At 39.8% G+C, this 26958-nt stretch overlaps 1 protein-coding gene across 2 annotated transcripts in view; it reads right to left on the bottom strand.

The window, feature by feature from the left end:
- Nucleotides 1–26958, bottom strand: part of lamb2 (laminin, beta 2 (laminin S)) — a 202954-nt gene that overhangs the window by 80543 nt on the left and 95453 nt on the right. For both annotated transcript variants that reach the window (XM_039771054.1, XM_039771055.1), the window contains exons 5-8: nt 24194–24267; nt 21188–21376; nt 10558–10621; nt 1528–1730 (exon numbers count right to left, since the gene is read on the bottom strand). In XM_039771054.1, coding sequence (XP_039626988.1) covers nt 1528–1730; nt 10558–10621; nt 21188–21376; nt 24194–24267 — 530 coding nt within the window. The remainder of the gene's footprint in view (nt 1–1527; nt 1731–10557; nt 10622–21187; nt 21377–24193; nt 24268–26958) is intronic.

Consider the following 26958-nt stretch of genomic DNA (forward strand, 5'->3'; position numbering starts at 1 on the left):
ATTTAAGATATATTTTATTACATTTGAATAACTTTTGCTTTCTTCTAGGTTCAGAGAAATGGCAAGTGCAAGCTTTCTATTTACAATTGTGTTTCAGAGGATGGCATCTAAGCTTTGTCAAGCCACTCTGATAAAGAAGACATGAGGGCACACTCAAAATTACATTTTGAGCAGTAATTATTCAGTTAATTTAAATATGTTGTCACACACGTGCACATGGGAAGCAGCTAAAGGGCCTGAATAATGGTAGTTCCACGTTAGACCAGGGGGTGCCGAGGTGCACTGACTTTCTCTCTCGATTCTCTTCAGACCATTCACGGGAAATCCCAAATGGTTCTGGCGCCCATGAAGACGCCACTTCCGGTTCCAGTGCTAACTATGACGTCTCTTCCCTTCTCTGCCTTTAAACCCACCATCTTTACACATCTAAATCAGTTCTGTTTTGGACTTTGTACCGAGCACAGCTCAACTTACCCAACTTAACTTATACGGATGGCTGCCCCAAACCTTTGATGTCTCCTGTGTATTCTTGTCAAAATGTTTAAATAGCGATGCAATACTTAGTGTAGGTTTCTAACCCTGCCTGATCATTGTCTTTGTCAAGTTTGCATGCTTTCCTGTGTCTGTGTGGGTTTTTGCTCTTGGGATTTCTACAACTAAAAGCCACCCACATGACCCTTTATTATCCTTGTGCAAGTATATATGAGCAATGGTGGCCAATGAGACACTGACATCTTCAGGTTCCCACATGTTCTATGGGGTTTTAAGTCAGAGATTTGTCCCAAAATCACTCCAGTGTTCTCCTGGCTGTATGCTTCAGGTCATCATTGTGCTGGAAGGTTAACCATTGTCCTAGTCTTAGGTTGTGAGCACTCTGGAGCAAGCTTTCATCAAGGCTTTTTCATCATCATTTTGGCTGCATGCATCCTTTCCACAATTCTGACACCCTCTGCTCCCAATGTTTGATTTAATAATGAAACACAAGGCTATGAAAAAGAAGGCCTTCACTCGAACAACACCAATCACTCACAGAACCTCCCCACCACGGTACATGCAAACTTTCTTCAAATGACTGGAGAATTTAGGCTGGAAGATAATAAGGGCAATAGCACAACAGCAGATAGGAAGTAGGCCAGAATTTTAGATGAATAAAGAAGCCTGATTTGTGTAAAGAAGTTCTACAGTGGGCCAGCCAATTCACCCAATAGTGTGGGGGCAAATAATCTGCAGAGTCATAACAGGCCTTAGTGATCCATCACTCTTCTTTATGCAACTCACTGACAAAAATAGACTTCTATGCATGTAAGGTGTTCTGAGCATTTAGAGTGGATAACTAGAAGCACAGAATTAAATTATTTCATATACTGAACACATTCTCCTGATCACAGATTAGGGTTTTTTTTTTTCTTTCCTTGGAAGCTTTCCATTATAACGAACATTTATACCTTTTATTTCCTTTTCCATTATCAATATCATGAATTTTTCAGGCAGCATGCAGGTCAAGACTGCATATAAAATTGTACTCACCATGCCCTCAATATCATCCCGGATTCCAGCAATGGGCGCACACTCTGAAGCATGGCCATAGCAGAAACAGTTACCCCGCACCACCAGTTCATACAAGGCGTAGTAGTACTTCTCCTTGATCTCCACCCGTGAGTCCAGCAGGTTGTCTCCTAAAGTGTGCAGCTTGGTGAAGTTTACTCTTAGATTAGTGATCTTCAGTAGGTCTGGGAAAGTGAAAAGATACCAAGAGGTTGAAACCACACCAACAAGGTGGTAAAAGCATTGGACACCAAAAGCAATTTCTGCAATTAACAATTTATGGTACTTTTGTAGCTCAGTAAAGTCTTGTTTACTAGTATTATTCCTACAGAATTTGAAATATAATAGGACTTGAGTTATAGACTCAGTTGTTAGTGTTGTACCAACACAGAAGTAGCACATGTCCCCCATGTGACATGTTTTGAAACAGTCACCAAAACACACCCCACCCAATGTTGCAATCTGGACAGTAGAAGCATGTTTCTTTGCACACTTGTCTTATAATATTTTTTCTGTTCCTTGCACATGATAAGTCAGAATGTCAGTGCCTGAGCCACACAATCAATGCCTTCCGTGTGTTATTGTAGGCTTCCACAGAGCTGGTTTAGTGGTTTCCACATTTCCCCTGACATGAACATCGACAGTTGCCGCACTGTACTTAGGAGGCCAATGTCTTTCTTGTCCTTGCACTTGCTCATCATCATTGTTCCTTTTTGCTATGGAGCCACTTGCTCATGCTGAAATTTCACGGAATCATAGTTGCCAGGGATGTCATGACACAGTGCCGTATGCATCAGTTTCATTATCCGTGTCAATGTCTAATGAGCAATTTACATTGTTATCACTATCACTTGATTTAACTAATGGTTCAGTTTCAGTTCTAAAAACTGGATTTACACACTATTGTGTTTTTTTAATTGAAATTTCCACCTCACTTATAAATATTGATGAGTTACCATACTGAGGCCAAGCAAATAGAATTTATTTTTTGCAGAATGAATTTATTTTTTCCACTAGATGGCAGCAGAATACTGTCCCAATTGTCACTGGTGCTTAACACTGTATATGCTAACAATACATGTTCATCAGAGCTCAACTCGGGGTTAACCATTTTCACACAGAATTCTAAGCAGTAGAGAAATGGGGGGTTAACATCTAGGAGGTTAAGAGATGTATGGTGTCTATAAAATGAATTCAACCCCTTGTATGTTTAAATGTTTTATTATTATACTGCACTAAAGCACTGCTCATTTAATTAGATTTTTTGACAAAGATCAATAGAAAAAGATTCCTTAATGTCAAAGTGAAAACTGATCAATGCAAAGTGGTCTGAATTAAATACAAATCTCTACATATAAAAGTCAATGCATGTGTATATGTATGTATGTTCCAGCATCACGTCCGAATGGCTGGAGTGATTTTCATGAAACTTGGTACAGTAATCCCTCCTCGATCGCGGGGGTTGCGTTCCAGACCCCCCCGCGATAGGTGAAAATCCGCGAAGTAGAAACCATATGTTTGTGTAGTTATTTTTATATATTTTAAGCCCTTATAAACTCTCTCACACTGTTAACATTATTAGAGCCCTCTAGACATGAAATAACACCCTTTAGCCAAACGTTTAAACTGTGCTCCATGACAAGACAGCGATGACAGTTCTTTCTCACAATTAAAAGAATGCAAACATATCTTATCTTCAAAAGAGCGCCGTCAGGAGCAGAGAATGTCAGAGAGAGCGCTCGCTAAGAAAAGCAAACAATTAAAAAATCAATACGTACTTTTAAGTATACAGAAGCACCGCGATAAAGCAGCATTTTGGAGAGGAGCCTCCGTGTCCTCTGTGCAGACAGCCCCTCTGCTCACACCACCTCCGTCAGGCAAAGAGAGCGAGAAAGATCGAGAGAAGCAAACAATCACCTCGCAGGAAGCATATCTTATAGCATTGAGGAGTTTTAGTTAATATGTAATACATGCTCTGATTGGGTAGCTTCTCAGCCATCCGCCAATAGCGTCCCTTGTATGAAATCAACTGGGCAATCAAACTAAGGAAGCATGTAGCCTAAATTAAAAGACCCATTGTCCACAGAAAGCGGCGAACCAGCGAAAAATCCATGATATATATTTAGATGTGCTTACATTTAAAATCCGCGATAGAGTGAAGCAGCGAAAGTCGAAGCGCGATATAGCGAGGGATTACTGTACACATGTTTCTCATTGGTGAAATCAACAATAGGCAACCCCCTTCTGGGTAGGGTCGGGGGGTGATCTTGCGGTCTTGTATGCATGTTATCATCCAGTTGACACTTGGAACGACCACTAGAGGGGGAATTGGAGGAGACTGCCAGCATTCTTTACGTTTGAGCTCCACCACGCCCCTGTTGCTTTTGAAGTTAAATAGAATTGGCTGGGTTGGCATCCCAACTATTCTTAGGACTCATTCTGTCTTTGTGACTCGAACAGCCATATATATATATATATACAGTATATATATATATATATATATATATATATATATATATATATATATATATATATATATATATATATATATATATATATATATCTTATATGTAAAGCAGACTGTAACAATCTTGTGGTCTTGTATGTATGTTATCATCCAGTTGACGCTCAGAACGTTTCTGGTGTGCTCTTTAAAAGCAACCGACAGTTTTATCATGAAAAATCTGTAGTATTATTTGTTTGTTGTTTAATGTTTGTTTTTGTTAACTATATTTTCATCTTGCATTATTCTTATTGTAACAATGTTGTAGTGGTAATTTAATTAAATCAACCTAATAATAATATAAATTTAATTGGCTTTTTATACGTCATCAAAAATTCTGCATGCAAAAACATTACTACACCGCAAAGTAAAATGAATCTGTTAAAAAACCTTAAAAAAGGTTTCGCTTTTCCCATCATTTTTACACTATTTTGAACGTATTCCGCGATTATATTTTGATTAAAATAGGCTATCTATTATATTATATATAAGATAAGTAAGCAATTTTATTTTTATTTACCATAAACATCCTATATTTATTTTGTGGATTCAGCGGCTCTCTTTGCGATTTTTGTTTATTCATTAATGAACTAAATGTCATTTGTTTCAAAACATCATAGCTAACATGTTACTGTTACAATTTTTTCATAAAAAAGAAATAAGATTTTTTTTTAATACGTTCATAATCAAAAAACTAATTTAACTTATCAAAATCGAAAGTAATGTATAAAACAAATAGAGCTATTATATTTAACTTATAATATTTATTCATATAGGTAAAATATTTCACGTTTAATTCATTGTAAAAGAATTTCACTTGTAAGAGACTAATTGGAGATTCGGACTTGTATGTGTTATTACGGAAGCCAAGAGAGGACGTGTAATATCGTTATTTTTTTAAATTGTTTCCTCAAGATAACGGACTAATTTTATCGAGATCTTGAGAAAACGAACTTTGTTTTCTTGAGATAACGGAATAATAATATATATATAATATACTGTATAATATATATAATAATGTTTAGCTTATTGAAGCCACGTCCTGTTTGAAATGGCAAAAGAGCAGAACTGTATTGATCAGCACATCACATTTTTGTTCAATCAAGGTCTGACGCAGGCTGAAATATGTTTATGCCTTAGTTTAGAAAGTAATAACGTTCGTTTCCGTCATTTAAGAAGACGGTTAGCAAGGCTTCAGCTGTATAGGTGTCGCAATCTAAGCGAGCCTGATGCCAGGAGCAAAGGTTAAGTTTCATTTTCTCGAGATCACAATAAAATTGTTCCATTATCTCAAGAAAACAAATTTTCATTTTCCAGATATCTCGATAAAATTTTTCTCGAGATCTCAATAAAATTAGTCTGTTATCTAAAAAAATAACGATATTGCACGTCCTCTCTCGGCTTCCATATGTTATCATCCACTTGACGCTCAGAATGTTTGCACAATCATTGAAAATTGCTGGAAGCAATTTGGCCATGGCCTTTTTTTCACATGGACAACTTTATGAGGCATGTTCAAGGGTACAAAGTCCTAAGAACCTTTATATATTGGCTAAATATGGAAAAACTAAAAACACTGTATATAATAAAGTACTACATTAAACAATACAAGTACATTAGTGAGTCTTCATTGTTTGTTAATTTATTTTTATTTTTAAAGTTGTGTGTTTTTTTAAATTATATTTTTCTCAAACAATTAAAAAAAAACTTTATTTTCCTTCCGGGCAAGGCCTTTTGTTTCAGCTAGTATAACATATATGACACCCTAATATTTATGGCTGTCCTTTTACAGGATGGCACCCAGTCCAGCAGTTGTTCCTGCATAGTGCCCAGGACTCCACAAGTCCATGAGTGGATTAGCAGCTTTGAAACTGAATGAATAGATAATATTGAAATCCACTATTATCAGTTAATCATTATTTGTTTGATGAGATGTTTTGCACCACAGTCAACACTGAAATACAGTTTTAGACATACAGGTAATCAAAAAATAAAATACAAGAACGCAGTACCGGAAGAACTGGGAGTTCCTAAGATGACACATATTAGAAGTATTCAAAGGAGCTCCATAAATCAAACCACAAGGAGCACCAAGGACAGGTGATGTGTGCATTCTGGGGCGGCTGCCATTTTGAAGCCAAAAACACAGAATGGCCTTTGTGCCCATCTCAGAAGTTCCAGGAAGGTCAGCAGAGCCGCCTGCACTATATGGGCATGTTAATACAAAGGATGGTTTTTTGCACTAATAGTCAATGACCAGCCTCCCTTGAATAAAAGCTTCAGTCTACCAGGATGTGTCTTTCCATTTAGCCTTTGCTTCTGGCAGGCCTCCAAGCCTCTCTGAAAAGTCTTTTTATGGACACTGGGCAGCTCAAGCTTATAATGTTGTATACTTGTGCTGTCATCAGACCTTTTTTAGCTCTCTTCCAGAGCCCTGTAATAAAAAAAAAAAAAAAACACTGCTTCCATGCACAGTCTGAGTATGACAGACTGAGGCTATAGAGGCCTAATAAAGAGCAGGGCCTTTATTTTATTTAGGAGAACAAGGACAAGTAGGTGCAAAATCTAATTCCGTATGCTAAATGACTGCATTTGAAAACTGTTAAATATTACATGGTAAAGTTTCAAAGACAGCAGTTTACATATTAGTTTCCCAGATACTCTGCACATTTATCCCTCTTTGTGTTTACTCATGCCTTACATTACTGAAATGCAGAGAGCTGGCAATGTATGCTGGCAGCATCATAGTAAAGGAAAACCAATCAGTCCAATCCATCACAGGCCACACTAACTCATGTGTGTGCCCTCAGCACGCCAGTTAGCCTAACATGCCAGTCACCTGCATATGGGGTGACCATAACACAAATCTCGAGAGAGTCCCGATGAAATTTTTACGCTGACAGGTGACTGGAGTTGCGTGCCAAGAATACTAACCACTGTGCCACCAAGACAACCATCATTAGCTATCCTAAAATATACTGGTAGCAAAAGTGAAATTATTGAAAGAGGATGGACATGCAGAAAAAGCATTTTGGTTTATTTCCAAGCCTGTAGTCAACCAGCTGCAGTGATTAACGATAAAGTGAATAGGAGTTAGTAAACGATATGTTGGAGTTATTTCTTCACTAACATGTTATATATGCATTGGCCTTGCATAATTGCATTTCAAAGTCCAAGGTTTTCTATGAATAAAATAAAAGCCTAAAACCTTTTAAATACACCCTCTTTGAGCTTCAATAAGACAAAACACGCCTTCCATGTTTCCTATGCATGTTTGTCACAGCTAATAGGTGATCTGGAAATAATCATTTAATAGCGTATAGGCAACTATGGCCACAGAGTGCCTGTTTTTCTGTGTGTTTATTTTTGGTTGATTTTTTTCTACTTTGCATTAAACGAGGGGACACCCCAACTGTGCTTTTTGGACCCCTCATGTCTCTCTGCATTCACACTACATTTACATTAAACAGGAAGAGATCCTACACATTCACTTGTATTTCTGATACTTTTTGATGGATACTTTAAAACACGGGGGTCCAACTCCAATCCCGGAGGGCCGCAGTGGCTGCTGGCTTTCATTCTAACCATTTTCTTAATTAGAGAGCAGTTATTGCTGCTAATTAACTTCTTTTGCCTTATTTGTAACTGACTTTCTATTTAAGACTCAGACCCCTTAATCAGCAGTCAAACAATAATACAACACAAAATGAGCCAACACATGACCAGCTAACCAGTGGCCATCATACAATATCTGAAAATAAAGAAAGCTGAAGCTCTTAATAATGTTGATCTGCTCAGGTCCATAAAACTCTTCGATGTTTCTCTTAGAAAAAAGGAAATCAACTGTGTTGGCAACGTCTGCTGTGGCAGAATGAGAGCACCAGCAAGCCATGGAGGTAAATTCTTTCATCCATTATCCAAGCCCCTATATCCTAACTACAGGACCACGGGGGTCTGCTGGAGCCAATCCCAGCCAACACAGGGTGCAAGGCAGGAAACAAACCCTGGGCAGGGCACCAGCCCACCACAAGGCGTGCACACACACACACCAAGCACACATTGGGGACAATTTAGAATCGCCAATGCACCTAACCTGCATGTCTTTGGACTGTGGGAGGAAACCAGAGCACCCGGAGGAAGCCCATGCAGACACAGGGAGAACATGCAAACTCCATGCAGGGAGGACCCGGGAAGTGAACGCGGGTCTCCTAACTGTGAGGCAGCAGCGCTACCCACTGCGCCACCGTGCCACCCATGGAGGTAAATAATGAGTTTAATTAACAACAATTAAGAAACTGGTTGGAGAGAAATAGACTGGAGTTAGCTGGTGTGACGGGTAACCTCAGCCATTACTTGGCTGGGATGCCAGCAGGATGAATGAACCGGGGGAGAGAGCACCTCTAAGGCATTACCTCCCCTGGGACACTAGAGGGCAGCCCTTCTGGGCAGCTGTGGCACTACCGATTTCCGCAGGTCATGCCAGGACTTGCAGTCTGGTACAGCCCTGTTGGGTTCTGTGGGGATCGCTAAAGGGAGCTGCTGAGCCCTACAGTGGACTTCCACCACACGTGGGAGTGATTCCAGGTAATACTAGTGAGACACCTTGAGCAGTCCCAGGACCTGAATAGAAGGAGCCGCCTCAGTCCATTCAAGGAGCCAGAATCGGGAGGAGGTGGAGGACAAAGCTTTTTGAGACAGGAGTGGAGAAGCAGAGAAAAGGAAGAGAAGGGAATAAAGTGCGTTGTGTGCTAGAACTTGTGTTTCTGCCTGTCTGTGTCGGGTTAGGGCAGCTGTACATGCCCTGGTGGTCCACACTGGTCATCTGTTGGCTCGCTTCACATCTCATTTTTATTTGGCTGCCCTTTAAGTAAAAAAAAATCAATTTAGAGGATGGAGTCTTTAAAAACACAGCAATTAAAATGAAGGGAATAGAAGTCACCCCTGCTTTAAAACTTCTTGAGTATTTTTCTCACGGACTAATTTTACTCTTATTTTAGTCGCTTTACTCGAGTATAGCAGCATTAAAAGACATCAACTCGTGTCAGCTCCTCTGAGTTTATTACTCCAAAATGGGTAACTGCTGAGACTGAAGACTGCTGCATTCTGCCCAGCATCTCTAAATTTGCTACTTCTCTTAAACCCTTGACATTTCCAGTGACTTGTGCTGCCACAGATAGCTGGTGCTCATCCAAAACTATCTGAAGAGTGGAGGGTCACCAGGGTTATCAGATCTCAGCATTTAGAACCAGTGATCTTACCATTTGACTTTGAAACCTCGGTAGACATCAAAGCAAAGAGATGTAGTCATGTGCTTTACTGAAGAAATGGATATTTCTGACCCAGTATGTGCCATTTAAGTTAGGTTAGCATTAGGATTAAGTCATGCGATGATAATGATGATTGCTTTGTTATGCACTGCACGCTACATTGAAAATTACCAGAGGTAACTGCGCTAAACTGTCAGACTTTGGCCAAGATGGTCTGTTCATATTCGATGCATCTCATTCATCAGCGAGCTGGGTTTTGATATTCAAGCAGCATCCTACCCGCAAAACTAAGTGGCAATAATTAACCATTCATTTTCAAAACGACTTAATCCAGTTCTGTGTCATGAGGGTCAGCATCAGTGCTAGAAGGGGTGGCCAATTACCTTTTATTTTTAACAATATTTTAGAATTATAAAGGGAACAGTCGGTAGTATGGTGGTACAGAGTTTATGACTGCTGTCTCATGGATCTATCATCCTGAGATTGCACCCCAAACCTGATTGCTGTCTGTGTTGAGCTTTGCACATTTTCCTCGATTCTTAGTGGGTTTTCCCCTCATCCCTCTGGTTTTGTCCAACATTCCAAAGATGTGATTGTAAAGTTAACTGGCAATTCAAGCTTGGCCCTGTGGGAGCATGCATGGGTGGTCCCTGTGATGAAATGCCACCCTCTCTGATGGGCTCAAAGCCACAGTGGTCCTGAATTGCACTGAGTGTTTTTGAAAACATTTATGTTATATTTGGAGGAAACGTACACCTAAGAATAGCCAAAAAACTACATGCAGGAAACACTGGCAAGTGGGATATCAATATGCGATTTAATCAAAGGCAGGCACTATGAGATTGCCCTGATGAGACACGTCCGTAAAATAATAAAAAACACAAAATTGCCTTCCCTAGTTGTCTCCAAACTACAATGCTTCCTCTGCGGCAGCCACCCAAACCCCTGCTGCTATCATAGCTCTCTCTTTCCAGGCGTTTACAATTATCATTCTGCGCAACAAAGCACAATTAAATACACAGCCAAATATTTCAGTCCAGCGTCCAGTTATCAAAAACCGCTGCACAATATTCCCAACAGAGTGCCCATAATCACACACACAAATAAACAAAAACCTACACCTCATGAAACACTGCAATAATAAGACAGAAAAAAGGTCTGAAATTTATAGTAAAAAATACATGAGGTAACATTTTTATAATACAATTTTAGAATACAATAACTGAACTTGAGATTGCTTACTTTGAATAGCAGGGCTGTAAGGATCCTTAATGGGGATGGCAGGGTCCAGAACTCTATAAATCACCTAAAGAGAAGAGGAGGCCAAGAATGAACTCGTTTACAAGTAGACAGTAAAATGAGGACGCTCGGATAATGTCACACTCCCGCCCTGCAGACGTTCTGAAGCTGAACACAGTTTGATTTTGTGAGCAGGTTCATGCTGGATGTTGATGATGTCACGTACAGCGAAAATCAATGCAGAAAATAATAAAAGGACCCCTAAAGCTGCATAAGACATGTCAGACACTAATTTGCTGCATACAACACTGATAGAAAATAAAAAAGGCACCAGATGAAAACAACATTTTATCAAATCATTTGGTTAAATGACAAAGAAATGAATTTATATTTAGTAGAGAATTCAGAAAGTATTCAGACCCCTTCACTTTATGCCACCTACCTTATGTACTTTCTGCACCTTCTGCACCTACCCCTTGCCATGTGTGTGTTTTGTCCTCATCTGCCTGGCTCATCTGGTTACATTATGGATGGTGTCGGGTTCAAGAGGCTCCCAAAACGGGAGTAGGAGTGTGGAGTCGACCCGCACCGTCACACTGCTCACTTTATTGAGTAGTAAATTTTAATTGATATTTTATTAATATAAAATAAACATTTTTTATTTTTAATTGCTATAATGACAAAATGAAAACATGTTTTCAGAAAGGCTTGCAAATGTATTAAAAGTCCAAAACTGAAATCTTGCATTCATGTATGTATTTAAATCCTTCATTCAGTACTTTGTAGAAACCCCTTTGATAGCAATTTGAGCTTTCAGTCTTCATGCGTAAGCCTCTACAAGCTTTACACACCAGGATTTGGGCAGTTTGCCTAATTTTGTTTCCTGGCAGAACATATCAAGTGATATTTAGCATCTGTAAACGGCCATCTTCAGGTCTCTGTTCTATGGGGTGTAAGTCTGGACCATTCAGGGGCTCAGGAGAGCACTGCCACGAGTGGCTAAGTCTGCACAGCGGATCATCAGCAGGCAGCCAATCCAGCATCAAGGACATTTACACCAGCAGGTGCAAAGGTAAAGCCCCCTCCATTATGGAAGACATCACTCATTCTGCACATGGACTGTCAGCCCCCCTCCTGTTGGGCAGAAGATTGAGCAGCTTATAAACTGGCACTACCAAGTTGAGGGAGAGCTTCTTTTGGGATGTATTTAGACTAATGAACACAGCATCACTAAATCTGGCTGCACACTCTGTGTGACTAAAAACCACACTTTGTATTTTGTCTTCAGCTGTCTCGCGTACTAAACTATTGCTGCTACCTTATTTACTTGGTGCTACTTACAGGGCATATTGTAATGGTATTTATTTTAGCCATAGTTATCTTACTGTATTTATTTATGAATGATATTTCAGTCTATTTACCATTTTTCTGTGATACATTTATAACAAGTTTATGGGATAAGGGGCTTGTTACTATGAAGTTTTTTTGTTTTTTTATAGAGTTATCCTGGGCACTGTTTAACTGGGACAAGAGTACTGAATTCTGTTTCTGCACATGGATGGTGGAATGACAATAAAAGATCATTGATCCTTGACAGTCAGAGACTTGTTCCAAAGCCACCTCAGTGTTGTCTCCAACAATGATGGATGGATTAAAAGGCAGAAGTCTACGCGACCATCATCATCATCAAGTCCTTCCGTGAGAACCCTAAATCCAAAGAGGACTGTTTCATTTATGTTAGGTAGAATGCCCAGAGGGGACTGGGTGGTCTCATGGTCTGGAATCCCTGCAGATTTTATTTTTGTTTGTTTTTTCTGTCCCCCCTGGCCATTGGACCTTACTCTTATTCGATGTTAATTAATGTTGATTTATTTTGTTTTCTTACTGTGTCTTTTATTTTTCTATTCTTTATTATGTAAAGCACTTTGAGCTACTGTTTGTATGAAAATGTGCTATATAAATAAATGTTGTTCTTGTTGTTGTCTTGGCTGTATGCTTAAGGTAATCCAATATGCTTAAATGGGTCCAGGTTGGCCTGAGCCCCACCAAAAGTGAAGTCTTGCCTTAGTATTAATATTTTGGGCTGTTATTGTCATGGAAATCTTAAAAGCTCATCAGTAAATAATAAAGGAAAAAAGATGTTACAAATACCCAGTTGGTTTTATTGTCTTATGCCAATCCCACACTACCGTTGTTCATGGACAGTTTTGCACTTATTCATTTTGAGGTACAGTAACTTAAATGCTCGCATAACGATTCAGTAAGCAAACTCAGTTTCAACAATCAATCTCTGATGAGTACGAAGCAGTGGATAAAAATCCCATCAGATTTATCTGTGATAAACAACTTAAGATTGTAAATTTACAAACAATTAGAATATTTAGAAAAGAATGCTGAAGTGAGGTTGGTTTGAATACAGCGGCTACAGGCTTTCATTGTAACCATTACAGTGACATTGTAACTGACTTGCTCTTTAAGACTCAGACCCCTTAATTGTTTCTTTTTTCCTTAATCAGCACTCAAACAATAATGCAACACTAAATGAGCCAACACATGACCAGCTAACCAGTGCCCATCATACAATGTCTGAAAATAAAGAAAGCTGAAGCTCTTAATAATGTTGATCTGCTCAGGTCCATAAAACTCTTCGATGTTTCTCTTAGAAAAAAGAAAATCAACTGTGTTGGCAACGTCTGCTGTGGCAGAATGAGAGCACCAGCAAGCCATGGAGGTAAATAATGAGTTTAATTAACAACAAGAATTATCTTCTAATTAAGAAACTGGTTGGAGAGAAATAGGATGGAGTTAGCTGGTCATCTGGTAGCTCGCTTCACATCTCATTTTTATTTGGCTGCCTTTTAAGGAAAAAAAATCAATTCAGCGGATGGAGTCTATAAAAAAAAAAGAATTAAAACAAAGAGAATAGAAGTCAATTAACATTAGAAATTGGTCCCTGATGAAGAAAGTGGAAGGAAGGAAAACCAGCAGCCACTGTTGCCCTCCAGGATTGGACTTGGACACCCACACTTTAAAACTTCTACTTGGGTACTTTTTTAATGGGCAAATTTTACTTTTACTTTAGTCACTGTACTCAAAGATAGCTGCTGGGTATTTTAGACAACATTGCTACACAGCTAGGCAGTAAAACTGGACTTGCCAAGCAGCATTAAAAGACAGTGTCAGCTCATCTGAGTTTATTACTCCAAAATGGGGATAAAATTGATAAGCCACAGCGTGAAGTTATGGGAAAGAGTAGTGGAAGCTCGATTAAGAAGGGAGGTGATGATTAGTGAGCAGCAGGATGGTTTAATACCAAGAAAGAGCACCACAGATGTGATGTTTGTTCTGAGAGTGTTGGTGGAGAAGTACAGAGAAGGCCAGAAGGAGTTGCATTGCGTCTTTGTGGACCTGGAGAAGGCATATGACAGGGTGTCTCTAGAGGAGCTGTGGTATTGTATGAGGAAGTCAGGAGTGATAGAGAAGTACATAAGAGTTGTACAGGATATGTACGAGGGAAGTGTGACAGTGGTGAGGTCTGCCTTAGGAGTGACGGATGCATTCAAAATGGAGGTGGGATTACATCAGGGATCGGCTCTGAGCCCTTTCTTATTTGCAATGGTGGTGGACAGGTTGACAAACAAGATTACACAGGAGTCCCCATGGACTATGATGTTTGCTGATGACATTGTGATCTATAACGATAGTAGGGAGCAGGTTGAGGAGACCCTGGAGAGGTGGAGGTATGCTCTAGAGAGGAGAGCAATGAAGGTCAGTAGGAACAAGACAGAATACATGTGTGTGAAGGAGATGAAGGTCAGTGGAATGATGAGGATTAAGGGAGTAGAGTTGGCAAAGGTGGATGAGTTTGAATACTTGGAATCAACAATATAGAGTAATGGGGATTGTGGAAGAGAGGTGAAGAAGAGAGTGCAGGCAGGTAGGAATGGGTGGAGAAGAGTGTCAGGAGTAATTTGTGACAGACGGTATCAGCAAGAGTGAAAGGGAAAGTCTACAGGACTGTAGTGAGACCAGCTATGTTATATGGGTTGGAGATGGTGGCGCTGACCAGAAAGCAGGAGACTGAGCTGGAGGTGACAGAGTTAACAATACTAAGATTTGCATTGAGTGTGACGAGGACGGACAGGATTAGAAATGAGGACATTAGAGGGTCAGCTCAAGTTGGACGGTTTGGGGACAAAGTCTCTCTGCTTTGGTTTGGACATGTGTAGAGTAGAGATTTGGGATATATTGGGAGAAGAATGCTAAGGATAGAGCTGCCAGGCAAGAGAAAAAGAGGAAGGCCTAAGAGAAGGTTTATGGATGTGGTGAGAGAGGACATGCAGGTGATGGGTGTAACAGAGCAAGAGGCAGAGGACAGAAAGATATGGAAAAAGATGATCTGCTGTGGCAACCCCTAACGGGAGCAGCCAAAAGAAGAAGAAGAAGGTTAACTACTGAGACTCAAGACTGCTGCGTTCTGCTCAGCATCTCTAAATTTGCTACTGCTCTTAATCCCTTGACATTTCCAGTGACTTGTGCTGACACAGACAGATTTTTCTCCAAACTGGTGCTCATTCAGAGCTATCTGAAGAGTGAGAGGTCACCAGGGTTATGAGATCATATCATTTAGAATCAGGGATCTTATAATCTGACTTTGAAACCTCTGATAAAAGAATCTGTAGATATTGAAGCACAGAGATGTAGTCATGTGCTTTACAGAAGAAATGGTTATTTCTGACCCAGTATATGCCAAACGATTAGAAAATTCAGAAAAGAATGCTGAAGTGACATTGGTTTGAATACAGCACAGCAGCAAAAGCAGATGCTGCTCTATAATATACAATGCTGAGCAAACTATGGGTCTGAACTTAAATGATGAGCCTCATATGATCATGACATATATAACGTCTTTCAAAGGTCTTAGACTTAGAAAATTACTTAAAAAAGCTAGTTTCCTGTGCAGTGTTTATTTGCTCAAGAGAATAGTATATTACATTAGGAAAATGCAAAAAAAAAAATCGATATAAAAAAAGTAACTCAAATTGTTTGTGTTTTCCAAAAAGTGGGTGCATATAGGGAGTCGATCGAAAGCCCAGACGCAAGAAGGATGTCTGAAATCCACATGGCACTGGATTGAACATAAGATGATCGATCTGTAAGGAAGCAGTGTTAAACCAGTGTACCACCATGCCAGAAGTGATAAGGCACTAGTAATTGTTGATTTCTTGTATTTATTTTGATTTGATATACTTTATTAATCTCTGAGGAGAAATGATCTTTTCACAGGACCTTTAGAGGTCACAGCACAGGGTCAGCCATTGTACAGAGATTGCCCCGGAACAATTCTAAGGTTAAGGGCCTTACTTGTTTGAATTTATACCATTTTGATCATAAACAATTATGGCATATGTTATTATTCATGTTATATTCAAAAAAACATTGGTACACTTACTATCAGAAATGGTTTATTCTGTCTATTGTGTTTGATAGCAGAGCTGAACAGAACAAGATGGGATGTACTTTGCACTTTCAGTGTAGTTCCACCACAAGGCCACCAGGGGGCTCTCTAGGGCCGTATCCAGTAGACAGATGACCTGTGTTTTGATTGTGCTGTGCAGACAGAGCATTATGTCTGCCAACAGCAGTCAAACATTTTTTAATGCTGTGGTGCATTCTACCTGTAAGCAGACTAACTTTATGCACCTTTTGAATGGACATTTGTAATGCATATCCTTCTGCTGTGAAACATTCTGACCTGTCATTGTTAAACAACTATTATCATACACTGATAATTTCTGTATTATCTATATCTATTATTTATTATATTACATATTTATTGACTATATTTATCTATCTAGATTGCAAATACCATACATTGCATCAATGTTCATATTGCTAACTACACGTCAATATTGCTGCTTCTTTGTCTTGTCTTTACACAATGTCTTGTCTTGTTTGTGCTTTAAATTTAAAATTTTAATTTTAATTTATTATTTGCACTTCATATTGTTACACTGTGGACCCTGAGCTTCGCAATTTCGTCTATCTGTATACTTGTATATGTTTGAATTGACAATAAAGTTCGCTTTGACTTTGATGTGAGTGAAGTGTTTGAGGCATTCCTTTGAAGCACTGTCTATGGGGTGCAGAGAAAATTACATTTCTTCAAGTAGTGATCTACCGCAAAATAAGCTCAATGCAATCGAAAATGTAAATTGAAATGAACTGATAACTTTTGGTATTAGGAGTTGCCCAACCTGCTCTCTGAAGAATTCATTGGCACAATAATGTGTTGGTCAGGACGAGCTGGAAATCTTAGCAGCTTTCGTTTAGTGGTCAGCAAGAGAACAGTCAGGAATATTAGGCATAATTAGTACATGGGATTTCTTATTAATCTTTCTTCACGTCACTATTTTCGGAATCAAAGCCATGAAGCAAAACATGACTCAAACATGGAGATCCACTAACGCAGTGGTTTTCAAGATCAGTCCTGGGGAGATGAAGGTTTTTATTCCAATCAGTTTCACAATCTTACCTTTAACTGATCTCATTGTTGAGTTATTTGGCCTACAAGTATTTCTAGGAAATACATAAATATCTGAATGCTTTGGCATGGCTTGCATCTTTACTGCCATTTTCTTTTTAATTGCCCTTTTCTGTAGTGTTTGCTTCCTTTATTGTACCCATATGCTGATGATTAGCAATGAGCACGGAGGTGCAAACAGCAATGAATGCCAGAGGGGAGGAGGAATAAGTTCACTACCATTAAAAATTGCTTCTTGCAAGTGAATATGGCCCTGAACTACTGTAATAGCTCTGCTTTTGCATTCAGTGTCGTCAACAACTGGATAAAATTAAAGTAGCAAACTGAATAGAAAAGAAAGAATTAAACAAAGAAGATGGCAAAAAACTTGAGTGTTTTAAGCTTTGGCAAAAATACAAATATTTCAGGATTTCTTAAATTAAACTAATAAAATAGAACAGCTGACTTAACAATGAGTTCAATTAAAAGCAAGAATGCCGTGGTGATTATGAAACTGGCTGGAATAAAAGCGCTCAGTCATGGGGACTGAACTTGGAAATCACGGATTCATTTTTAGCTGGAGTTTGAGGTTCTCGTCTTTCAGAAAGGCTTTCCTTTTGAATATTCAAGATTTGCTGGGTGCACGGACTTTGTTTAAAGTGCAACTGCATCGAGGTTATGTGCTACATAAGTGTGTGCCGCAGCAATGCGTCAAGTCCATATTTACAAAATGGTGTCACCCACTGCAAAACAATCAGAATGATACCAAAAAAAAAACCAACCTTAAATAAAAATGAATAACATATCCAAATGGAAATATCAAAAATCAAATGTTAATGTGTACCTAAAAATGTCACCATGATAACAAGGAGAAAATAAAAGCAAAAGGGAAATAAAGATTAATAACACATTGAAAAAGAAACAAATGCTTAAAATGAAACAAACAACTTGAGAAGTCATGAGAAGTAGGTATGAGGGGTGTTCAATTATTTATCTACCTCAGTAGGAAAGAAAAGAGCTTTAAAAAAAATGTATTTTATTTTCAGTATAGCCCACTGATATCTCCGTACACTTCATCCACTTTTTCTGCAATGACTTTAACCCCTTTGAAAAAATCTTCTGTTTGACCTTCAAACCAGGCCATCACAGATGCCTTGACGTCTTCAACAGTTGAAAACCGCTGTCCACGGTGAGATTTCTTCAAAACTCTGAACAGGAGATAATCTGAGGGAGCCAGGTCAGGACTGTAGGGTGGATGGTTCTGCTGCTGCAACCCCCATTTTCGGATGGCAGCCTGTGATTGACGTGACATTGTTGTGATGAAGCTTACTTGATTCACATGAGGACACTCCTGATGTCCTGATAGACTCGCACTAAGCCACAACTATGCATGAGTAACCTTGAGACGTGTCACAACATTCCCAGACTTGTTTCAACATGCTTGCTACTTTCTTTCATACTCCAGTAGATAAGTTATTGAACATCCCTCATAGAGTTGATGATGGCTCTCGTCAGGGCTCCTTAAAATGCAGGCCAGGAAGTCTCTCTGTAGAATTCCCACTCCATACAGAGGTACTATCTGTCATGTTCTGGTGAGTTTGAGTTCTCAAAGGCCGCCAGTATCTATGTCTGCTGTTAGGTCCACTTCCATTATTGCTTGGGGAGTGGCCTCTGAAGCCTGGACCCGTGTGTAATTGACGTGATGGGATAAGGGACGGCTATGAGTGCAAATCCTCATCCAATCTTCAGATACCTAATCTCTGAAAAAATTCAAAGTTTACCTTTGTGCCCTTTCCTCGTACGTACTTTCGGTTTGGACCCTCTTGTTTTCTCGACCATGATTATTGTCTCTCGCAATTGGGTTTTGGTTTCGAATCGCATTATATTTGTTTGGTTGTGATTTTTATGTGCATCTCCCAGTTTTTGCGACTGTCTTTTTCTTTGGTTAAAAAAAGCAGAGCCACTCCTTCCTATATGCAGATTCATGATTAGAGAACCAATGAGTTGGGGGTTTGCAGACCTCCATGATTCACAAGCTCCTAAGGACAGCCAATTGGATTGCACATTTTTGTCACTTGGTTTAATTGACTAGAGTTAGGGTTAGGGTTAGGGTCCTAAATCCTAATCCTACACCGGGTGAATTACATAACATCACCAAAGTATAATATGAAGCGACAACCTCCTTAACGGAAAGGAGCTTTGGAAGTCCACAGCTTGACTCTGTTGGGGTTATTGCTTTTTTATGAATCATCAAATTAACTTTGTTGACAGTCACCTGTTGTGATAATTTACCATTAACTAGCAGAGAGATGGCTTCCGCTTAAGGCCCTAGTTTGGCTATGGGCAGCACTGGTAAGAAGTGTGCGCTATAAGGAAGATACAAAGACTAGGAAGAGAGAAGAACCCCAGCTCTAAACTTCTTTCCAAAGAGCCTATCCAGCTGTCTTTCAAGAAGTACCAAAGCAAATGTAGCTAGGCTGCAAAGCTTGAGATTGTGAGCCCTTTACACTCTTGTTTTATTACAAAACAGAAACGTAAAGCCCAATTAGGAATTGGAATGACTCCAGTTTGCTGGGAAACCCATGTGACGACTCAGCTAATCGTACTTTCTAAAGGGCGGGCAGTGTGTTGCAGTGGTTAAGGCTTTGAACTTCAAACCATAAGGTTGTGTGTTCAGAACCCACCACTGACACTGTGTTACTCCACCCACCAGTGCTCCAAATTTAAAAACAAAAGAAATGTAACCAATTGTATCTGAAATGTTGTAAGTCACTTTGGATAAAAGTGTCGGTCAAGTAAATACTGTATATACTCGCGTTTAAGTTCTCCCATGGATAAGTCAGGGTTTGATTTTACTGTATAATTTCTGATATTTTATAATGCCGGTCATATATAAGTCAAATGCGGAAAACTTACGGTATTGGTCCAAGAGATTATGATATGCTAACGCTCACCTGAGAGAGTATCCAGGGAGCACACAGCCTTTTTTTCTATGTATTGTGCCTACGTGACCACACAGTAATACCTGAACTATTCCGAAGCGACGTTTGGACTGTTTTGTGTTTTTTGCATCTTACACCCTCATACACCCTTATCGTAAGAGCATCTCTTTATCTATGATGGAGAATTCGATCAGAAGAAAATGTGAAGCTGGTTTTAAATTAAAGTCGTTGAATTACCAAAAGAAATTGGTAACTGCGCTGCTGCAAAAAAAATTCAGTATGTCTGAGAAACTGATGCGAGATTGGTGGAGGCAAGAAGATGTAAAAAAAAAAAAAAATGATGCATCTTATTTTTCAAATGGGCGTATAAGTCGGGTCTGATTTTATGATGGATTTTTTGGGTTTCGAGACCCAACTTATACGTGAGTATATACAGTAAATGCAATGTCTGATTTAATTGAGCATCCCACTCGAGTCACAAAAATACAAGAACTGATTTCAAACTGTTGTAAATACTTTCATGCTCAGATATTGTGTTCTGTAAATAAGCACTCCCATGAGGTGCCCACTGATGCCAACAGACATCCACAGCGTGAAGTTGCCACTGATGTGATTGCCAGATGTTCTCATCCATGTCACATTAAAACTAAGAGAAATTGTCTTCTGCACTGACTTCTGGGGTGTTGATGTTGGCATGCAGGCCACGCTGTTTGGAACGTACAGATACCTGGATGGCCAGCAGCAAGCACTAATTTTTATCCGTGTTTCAGCAAAAACTTGTCAATGCAAACACAATTGCAATCATGTTACCTTGTAAATAATGTGGCACTAATGAGCTCACCATCTGGCCACTTTGTTCACTCAATGTTTATCTGCACCTCTAATGCAGTGCCTTCCCTTTTGCGCAAGGCGTAGTAGCAAAACTTCAAAACAAACAAGTCTGATAAATATAAGAAGCCATAGATCACCCAGAAAATAAAGGGTATGAGATCAAAAAAGGGATAAGAGGGTGGCTTGCAGAGCCATCTTCTTTATACCTTAACATTACAGGAGGGCAACCTAAACTGCTCTGTGCAAGATGGTTGGAGTCCTACTCTTGTGGCAAAGAACACCAGTGTTCAGGTACCTGGGAGAACGGCATTCCCATCCAGTCAAGTCTCTCACTCACCTCACCCTCAGTAGACGGCTCAATGTCCGAGTAGCGTGACTCACAGAAGACATCATTGACTTTGCGGAGGGGACCCTGTGAAATTCCAGGGAAGACTGACGGGCAGTCATATGCAAAATAGCGATAGACCTGCCAGGTACGTCCAAAATCTGCAGAACGCTCAATCAGCATGGCAGCTGGTCGGAAGGTCTGTTGATAGAGATAATTCAAGTCAAATTCATTTGTTTTGTATTGATCATCAGATAAACTCAAGTTTAAAACTCTAATCGGTAAGAGATGAAGTCCATAATAACACCACACTTCTGCTCTCCAGGACAAAGTCATAACTGATATCTTTCACGCAATCTCAGTAAGGAAACATCATACATTAAAAAGCAAATGTTGTAAATGTGATATTCAAACTTCAAAACCTATAAAAATTCCAGGGTATAATTAGCACAAATATATGCTCAGACAAAATATAACATTTATAAATATAACTTTACACCTGGTCACTGGTGATCTGAAGATGTAAACAAATCTGACATCCCTGAGGTGAAAAGGATTTATGTAAGGGGCAACAGGACAAGGTAAACCCAAGAAGTCCATTAAACTGACAAAGTCAAATTTGTTAAGCAAATCTTTTACTGAACTGCAGTCAAATTAACATGTTGAATTTTGGTCAAACATTTGTGGATCCATGAATCTTAAAACTACTTTTCAATTTTATTTGTATATTGTAAGACTCAAATGAATTGAGCCCACTACAAATAAGAGACACTCTTGTGGTGAGAAGCACAGTTAGCTAAGATCTAGAGAAGAACATAATCAACAAGATGGTTAAGTTTGCAAATGATGCCAAACTAGAAGGAGGGGTAGATAATGTAGAATCAGCTAAACTGTTACAGAGAGATTTGACCAGCAAACAGGCATGAGCAAATGTGTGATAGATTAAATTTAATGTAAGTAAATGTAAAGTATTACATGTAATAAGTAAAAATATTAGATTTGAAAACACAATGGGAGGTCTGAAACTTAAAAGTACATTTTATGAAAGCGACCACTGTATTGCCAAAAGTATTGGGACACCTGCCTTTACACACACATGAACTTTAATGACATCCCATTCTTAATACATAGGCTTTAATATGGAGTTGGCCCACCCTTTGCAGCTATAACACCTTCAACTCTTCTGGGAAGGCTTTCCACAAGGTCTAGGAGTGGGTTTATGGGAAATCCTGACCATTCTTCCAGGAGAGCATTTGTAAGGCCAGGCACTGATGTTGGATGAGAAGGCCTGGCTCGCTCGCAGTCTCCTCTCTAACATCCCAAAGGTGTTCTGTCGGGTTGAGGTCAGGCCTCTGTGCAGGCCAGTCAAATTCCTCCACACCAAACTCGGTCATCCATTTCTTTATAGACCTTGCTTTGTTCACAGTCATGCTGGAACAGGAAAGGGCCGTCCCCAAACTTTTCCCACAAAATTGGGAGCATGAAATTGTCCAAAATGGCTTTGTATACTGAAGCATTAAGAGTTCCTTTCACTGGAACTAAGGGGCCAAGCCCTACCCCTGAAAAACAACCCCACACCATAATCCCCCTAAAACCTAACTTCACACTTGGCACAATGCAGTCAGACAAGTACTGTTCTCCAGGCAGACTCGTCCATCAGATTTCCAGACAGAGAAGCGTGATTCGTCACTCCAGAGGACACATCTCCACTGCTCTACAGTCCAGTGGCAGTGGGCTTTACACCACTGCAACCAATGCTTTGCATTGCACTTGGTGATGTAAGGCTTGGGTGCAGCTGCTCGGCCATGGAGACCTATTCCATGAAGCTCTCTATGGATTGTTCTTGAGCTTTTGGAGGTCTGTAGTTATTGACTCTGCAGAAAGTTGGCGACTTCTGCTCACTGTGCGCCTCAGCATGTGCTGTCCCCACTCTGTGATTTTACGTGGCCTACCACTTGGTGGCTGAGTTGCTGTTGTTCCCAATTGCTTTCACTTTGCTATAATACCACTAACAGTTGACTGTGATATATTCAGTTGTGAGGAAATTACAGAAATGGACTTATTGCACAGGTGGCGTCCTATCACGGTACCACGTTTGAATTCGCTGAGCCCCTGAGAGCGACCCGTTCTTTCACAAATGATTGTAGAGGCTATCTGCACACCTAGGTGCTTGATTTTATACACCTGTGGCCATGGAAGTGATTAGAACACCTGAATCTAATCTAATTTGGATGGGTGTCCCAGTACTTTTGGCAATATAGTGTATGTCTTATGAAAAAGACCTTGGAGTCATAGTGGACTCATCACTATCAACATCAAGTCAGCGTACAGAAGGTGAACAGAATGTTAGGAGTACAAGTCCAGGGAGGTTATGCTTAAGTTATATAGCGTGCAGTGAGGCTTCACCTGTAGTTCTGTGTTCAGTTTTGGTCTCCATATTAGAAAAGAGACAGAGCAGCACTAGAAAGAGTCCAGAGAAGAGTGACTAGACTGGCTTTGAGACCGAGAGATGTGAGCTTTGAGGAGAGACTGAAAGAGTTGAACTTTTTCAGTTTAAGCAAACAAACATTAAGAGGTGACCTGATTGAAGGGTTTGAAATTATAAAACAAATTAGAACAGTGAATCCCAGCTTTTACTTTAAAGTAAGTTCTTCAACAAGAACACAGAGTCACAGCTGGAATGTTGCTGGAGGCAGCTTTCACACAAGCGTCTTCAACTTTCTCACATGGAATAACTACCAAGTGGTGTGATGGAGAGTAGGACTTTGGGGACTTTCAAATCTCGATCTGATATTATTTTGGACAATCTATGTGAACAGGATGGACGAGTTTGTTGGGCTGAATGGCCTGTTGTCGCCACAATTGTCTTATGTCTAATGGCTTAAATGGCTAAGATGGTTGATTACTGCACTCTGTGAAGGATGCGGATTTGAGTGAAGACAACCAGAATATTCAAAGTAATATTTGTCAAAAATGTAGCTTCCATTACATTCTTATTCACTCTCCTGCAAAGGTTACCTTGAAAGTCATGATGAGGTGTGTAAAGTGGAATTCTGCTTCCAGGTCCAGTTGGATGCTAACTTCAGACTTTCCTGTTTTGAGAAAAAAAAAACATTAAAAATGACAAAAGCAACATTCTCACTTTCATCAAGATCATGCTCTCTTTAAGATAATGCCATGGAAGCTTTGTGTAGAGAAGCGGCCTAAAAAACAGCCAGTCTCCATTGCCTCAAAAAACCATCCATCTAGTTTTCTGTTTAAATCAATTTCAGAGTTTGGCAGCATTGGCCACAACGTAGGAACCAACCCAAAATGGAGTGCCAGTCCATCTCAGAGCACACTGTTCACTCACTCATACTGTAGTGGGGCAATTGCAAGTTTTCAGCCTACCCAACAAATGTCCAGCCTCTCAGAGGCTCATCCTCCTGATTCAGCAGAAGAGCCCTTTCAGCCAAAGGATCAGAAGAACTTTTTTTGGCCCCAGAAGCCAATTGGACTTCTACAAGTGTGTGTGAAGGTGCCTCTTACACAACAGCAAGCTCTTTTACCAGCCTTGCTTCATTCCTCTCTCCCATTACACCTACTATCAAACCCAATCTCTTTGAACTGTGCAAAATTGTAAGGAACATCTAGAAATGAGTTTCCGATATTTATAAATGTGAACTGCAGATGCCACAGGTTGGCTACCACCCCAGACGGGAAGCCTTTATAATAGAAGGATGGACGGACATCACGATTGAAATGGTTGCTGGGATTTTTTTCCAACCGGGAGACCATAATAATAGAAAGACAGAGGGAGACTGCCAATCGGGGCCGTGTATTCCACCAATAAACTGGGTAGCAGAATCTCTCCGGTGGAGCTCCCATTTGTACAAGTAACTGTAATCCTAATGGGAAGCCCTGTTAGGGTACTTGGGTGCCTCTAGGGGAGCGGCCAGAAGGACATTTGTCTGTCCTATGAAAGTTCTGCCTGAGTTTGAAGTGCTTTTGGTGGCAATGCTGTCACACCTGAAGTACAGTGATCCCTCGCTATATCATGCTTCACTCTATCGCAATTTTTTCTCATACATGCTTACGTCACTATGCATGCGCTTTCTGAGAACTTTTATCTAAGCCCCACGATGGCTCCTAAATGTGCTGCTTTTTCTAAGCCTTCTGACAATAATACTAAGTGCCGGAGGAAGATGCTTACTATCCAGGAGAAGGTGATACTCTTGGATATGATCAAAGATGGCAATACCTTACAAAAGCATCCTCACACATATGAAAAGACAGCGCCAGCAACTGCCTATCAAGATGTTCTTCAGCCGCGCACCCAGATACCCACTGCCTTCTCCTAGTACTCCTTCAGTGGAAGAAGACAACGATGCACCTGCTGAAGATACTGCACCACCTGAAGACTCTCCTACTGAGGTTGTGCCTTCCTAGGTTAGTGGTTTTGTGTAAGAACTGTGTGTGTTTGTGTGTAATTAAATGTACAGTACAATAATCTACTATATAAAAGCGGTCAGGATTGTCCTTCCGTCCCGTGAGTGCAAAGCGTAGCGGTATTCCGCTTATCTCAGACTTACTACTTGCGGCTTGCGGTACGAAGCGACACAATGTGAGCAGAGTTCTGGTGCTCCCATCGTTCCCTTGCTTTTGTGCTCGATGCGCTGGAAAAATAGACAAAATTATTTCTCTGGAAATAATTAAAGTTGATGGATCTCAGGGGAGATGGTGCTTGCTTATTCTCATCTATAGCTTATTTAGTGCATGAAACTCCCTCCGGCGGTACACATTTGGGCTGACATTGTACGACTTTGGACAAAAAAAAAGGGATAAAAAAACTTAGGTTTTCGGGAGATGTTATGAATGGGCACTTTAATGTTCTCATTCCCTACACTTACATGCCTGATGTACACATGGAGCGCACACAAATTGAGGATAAAAGTCGGTCGCCTTAAAAGGCGGGTGAGCCTAGTAATATGATATTTGTAACGTCTAATATGTCTTATTTTCTCTTATTTTGTCTAATATTTCGGGTAATACGAGTGTAATGGTGAGTAAAAGGTGTTATTTCATGTCTAGAGGGCTCTAATAATGTTAAAAAATGTATTTAGAAGGTCGTAAACAGGTTTTCTACTTCGCGAAAATTCATTTATCACAGTAGAGTCTGGAACGGATTAACTGCGATAAACGAGGGTTCACTGTACTCTGAAAACACGCCTGAGTCCAGGTTGAAAAGGAAAGAAAGAAAGAAAGAAAGAAAGAACTTACTTTGATTTGGATCCGGATAAGGCTTCTATGAAGATACTTTCTTAAAAAGTTAATTTTGAACCTGGGATACCAGGCGTCCTGACTTGAGCGAGACTGTCCCGAGTTCAACAGACAAATCCTGAGATTCTACAGTGCCTCTGAAAATACTGACTGAACAAAAATTGTATGTAGAAAGTTTTTATACTGAATTGTTAAAGAGGCTTGCTAAATTTTTGTAGACAGCCTGACGTACCACCTTTAATGAATAAAATTTGTAACTGTCAGCTGAATCCGAGTGTTTGAATCGTGTGTGTTCGTGTACGTCTTGTGCTCATGTCATTGTATGTTTGTCATGGCTGGTTGTGCTCGTGTGTAATTCGTTTTGTAATTGAAGTGATACTGATAAAGACTTTTTAACTAACAAGGTAGGTTGTCTCTGTATATCTGCATTCTGTTTACATATATCATGTCGTATTATAAGAAACATAAAACATGTTATAAGTTATATCAAACATACCCATACTTCTGTGACTATCTTATATATA

Source organism: Polypterus senegalus, chromosome 12 (assembly GCF_016835505.1).
Source record: "Polypterus senegalus isolate Bchr_013 chromosome 12, ASM1683550v1, whole genome shotgun sequence".
Classification (NCBI taxonomy): Eukaryota; Metazoa; Chordata; class Cladistia; order Polypteriformes; family Polypteridae; genus Polypterus; species Polypterus senegalus.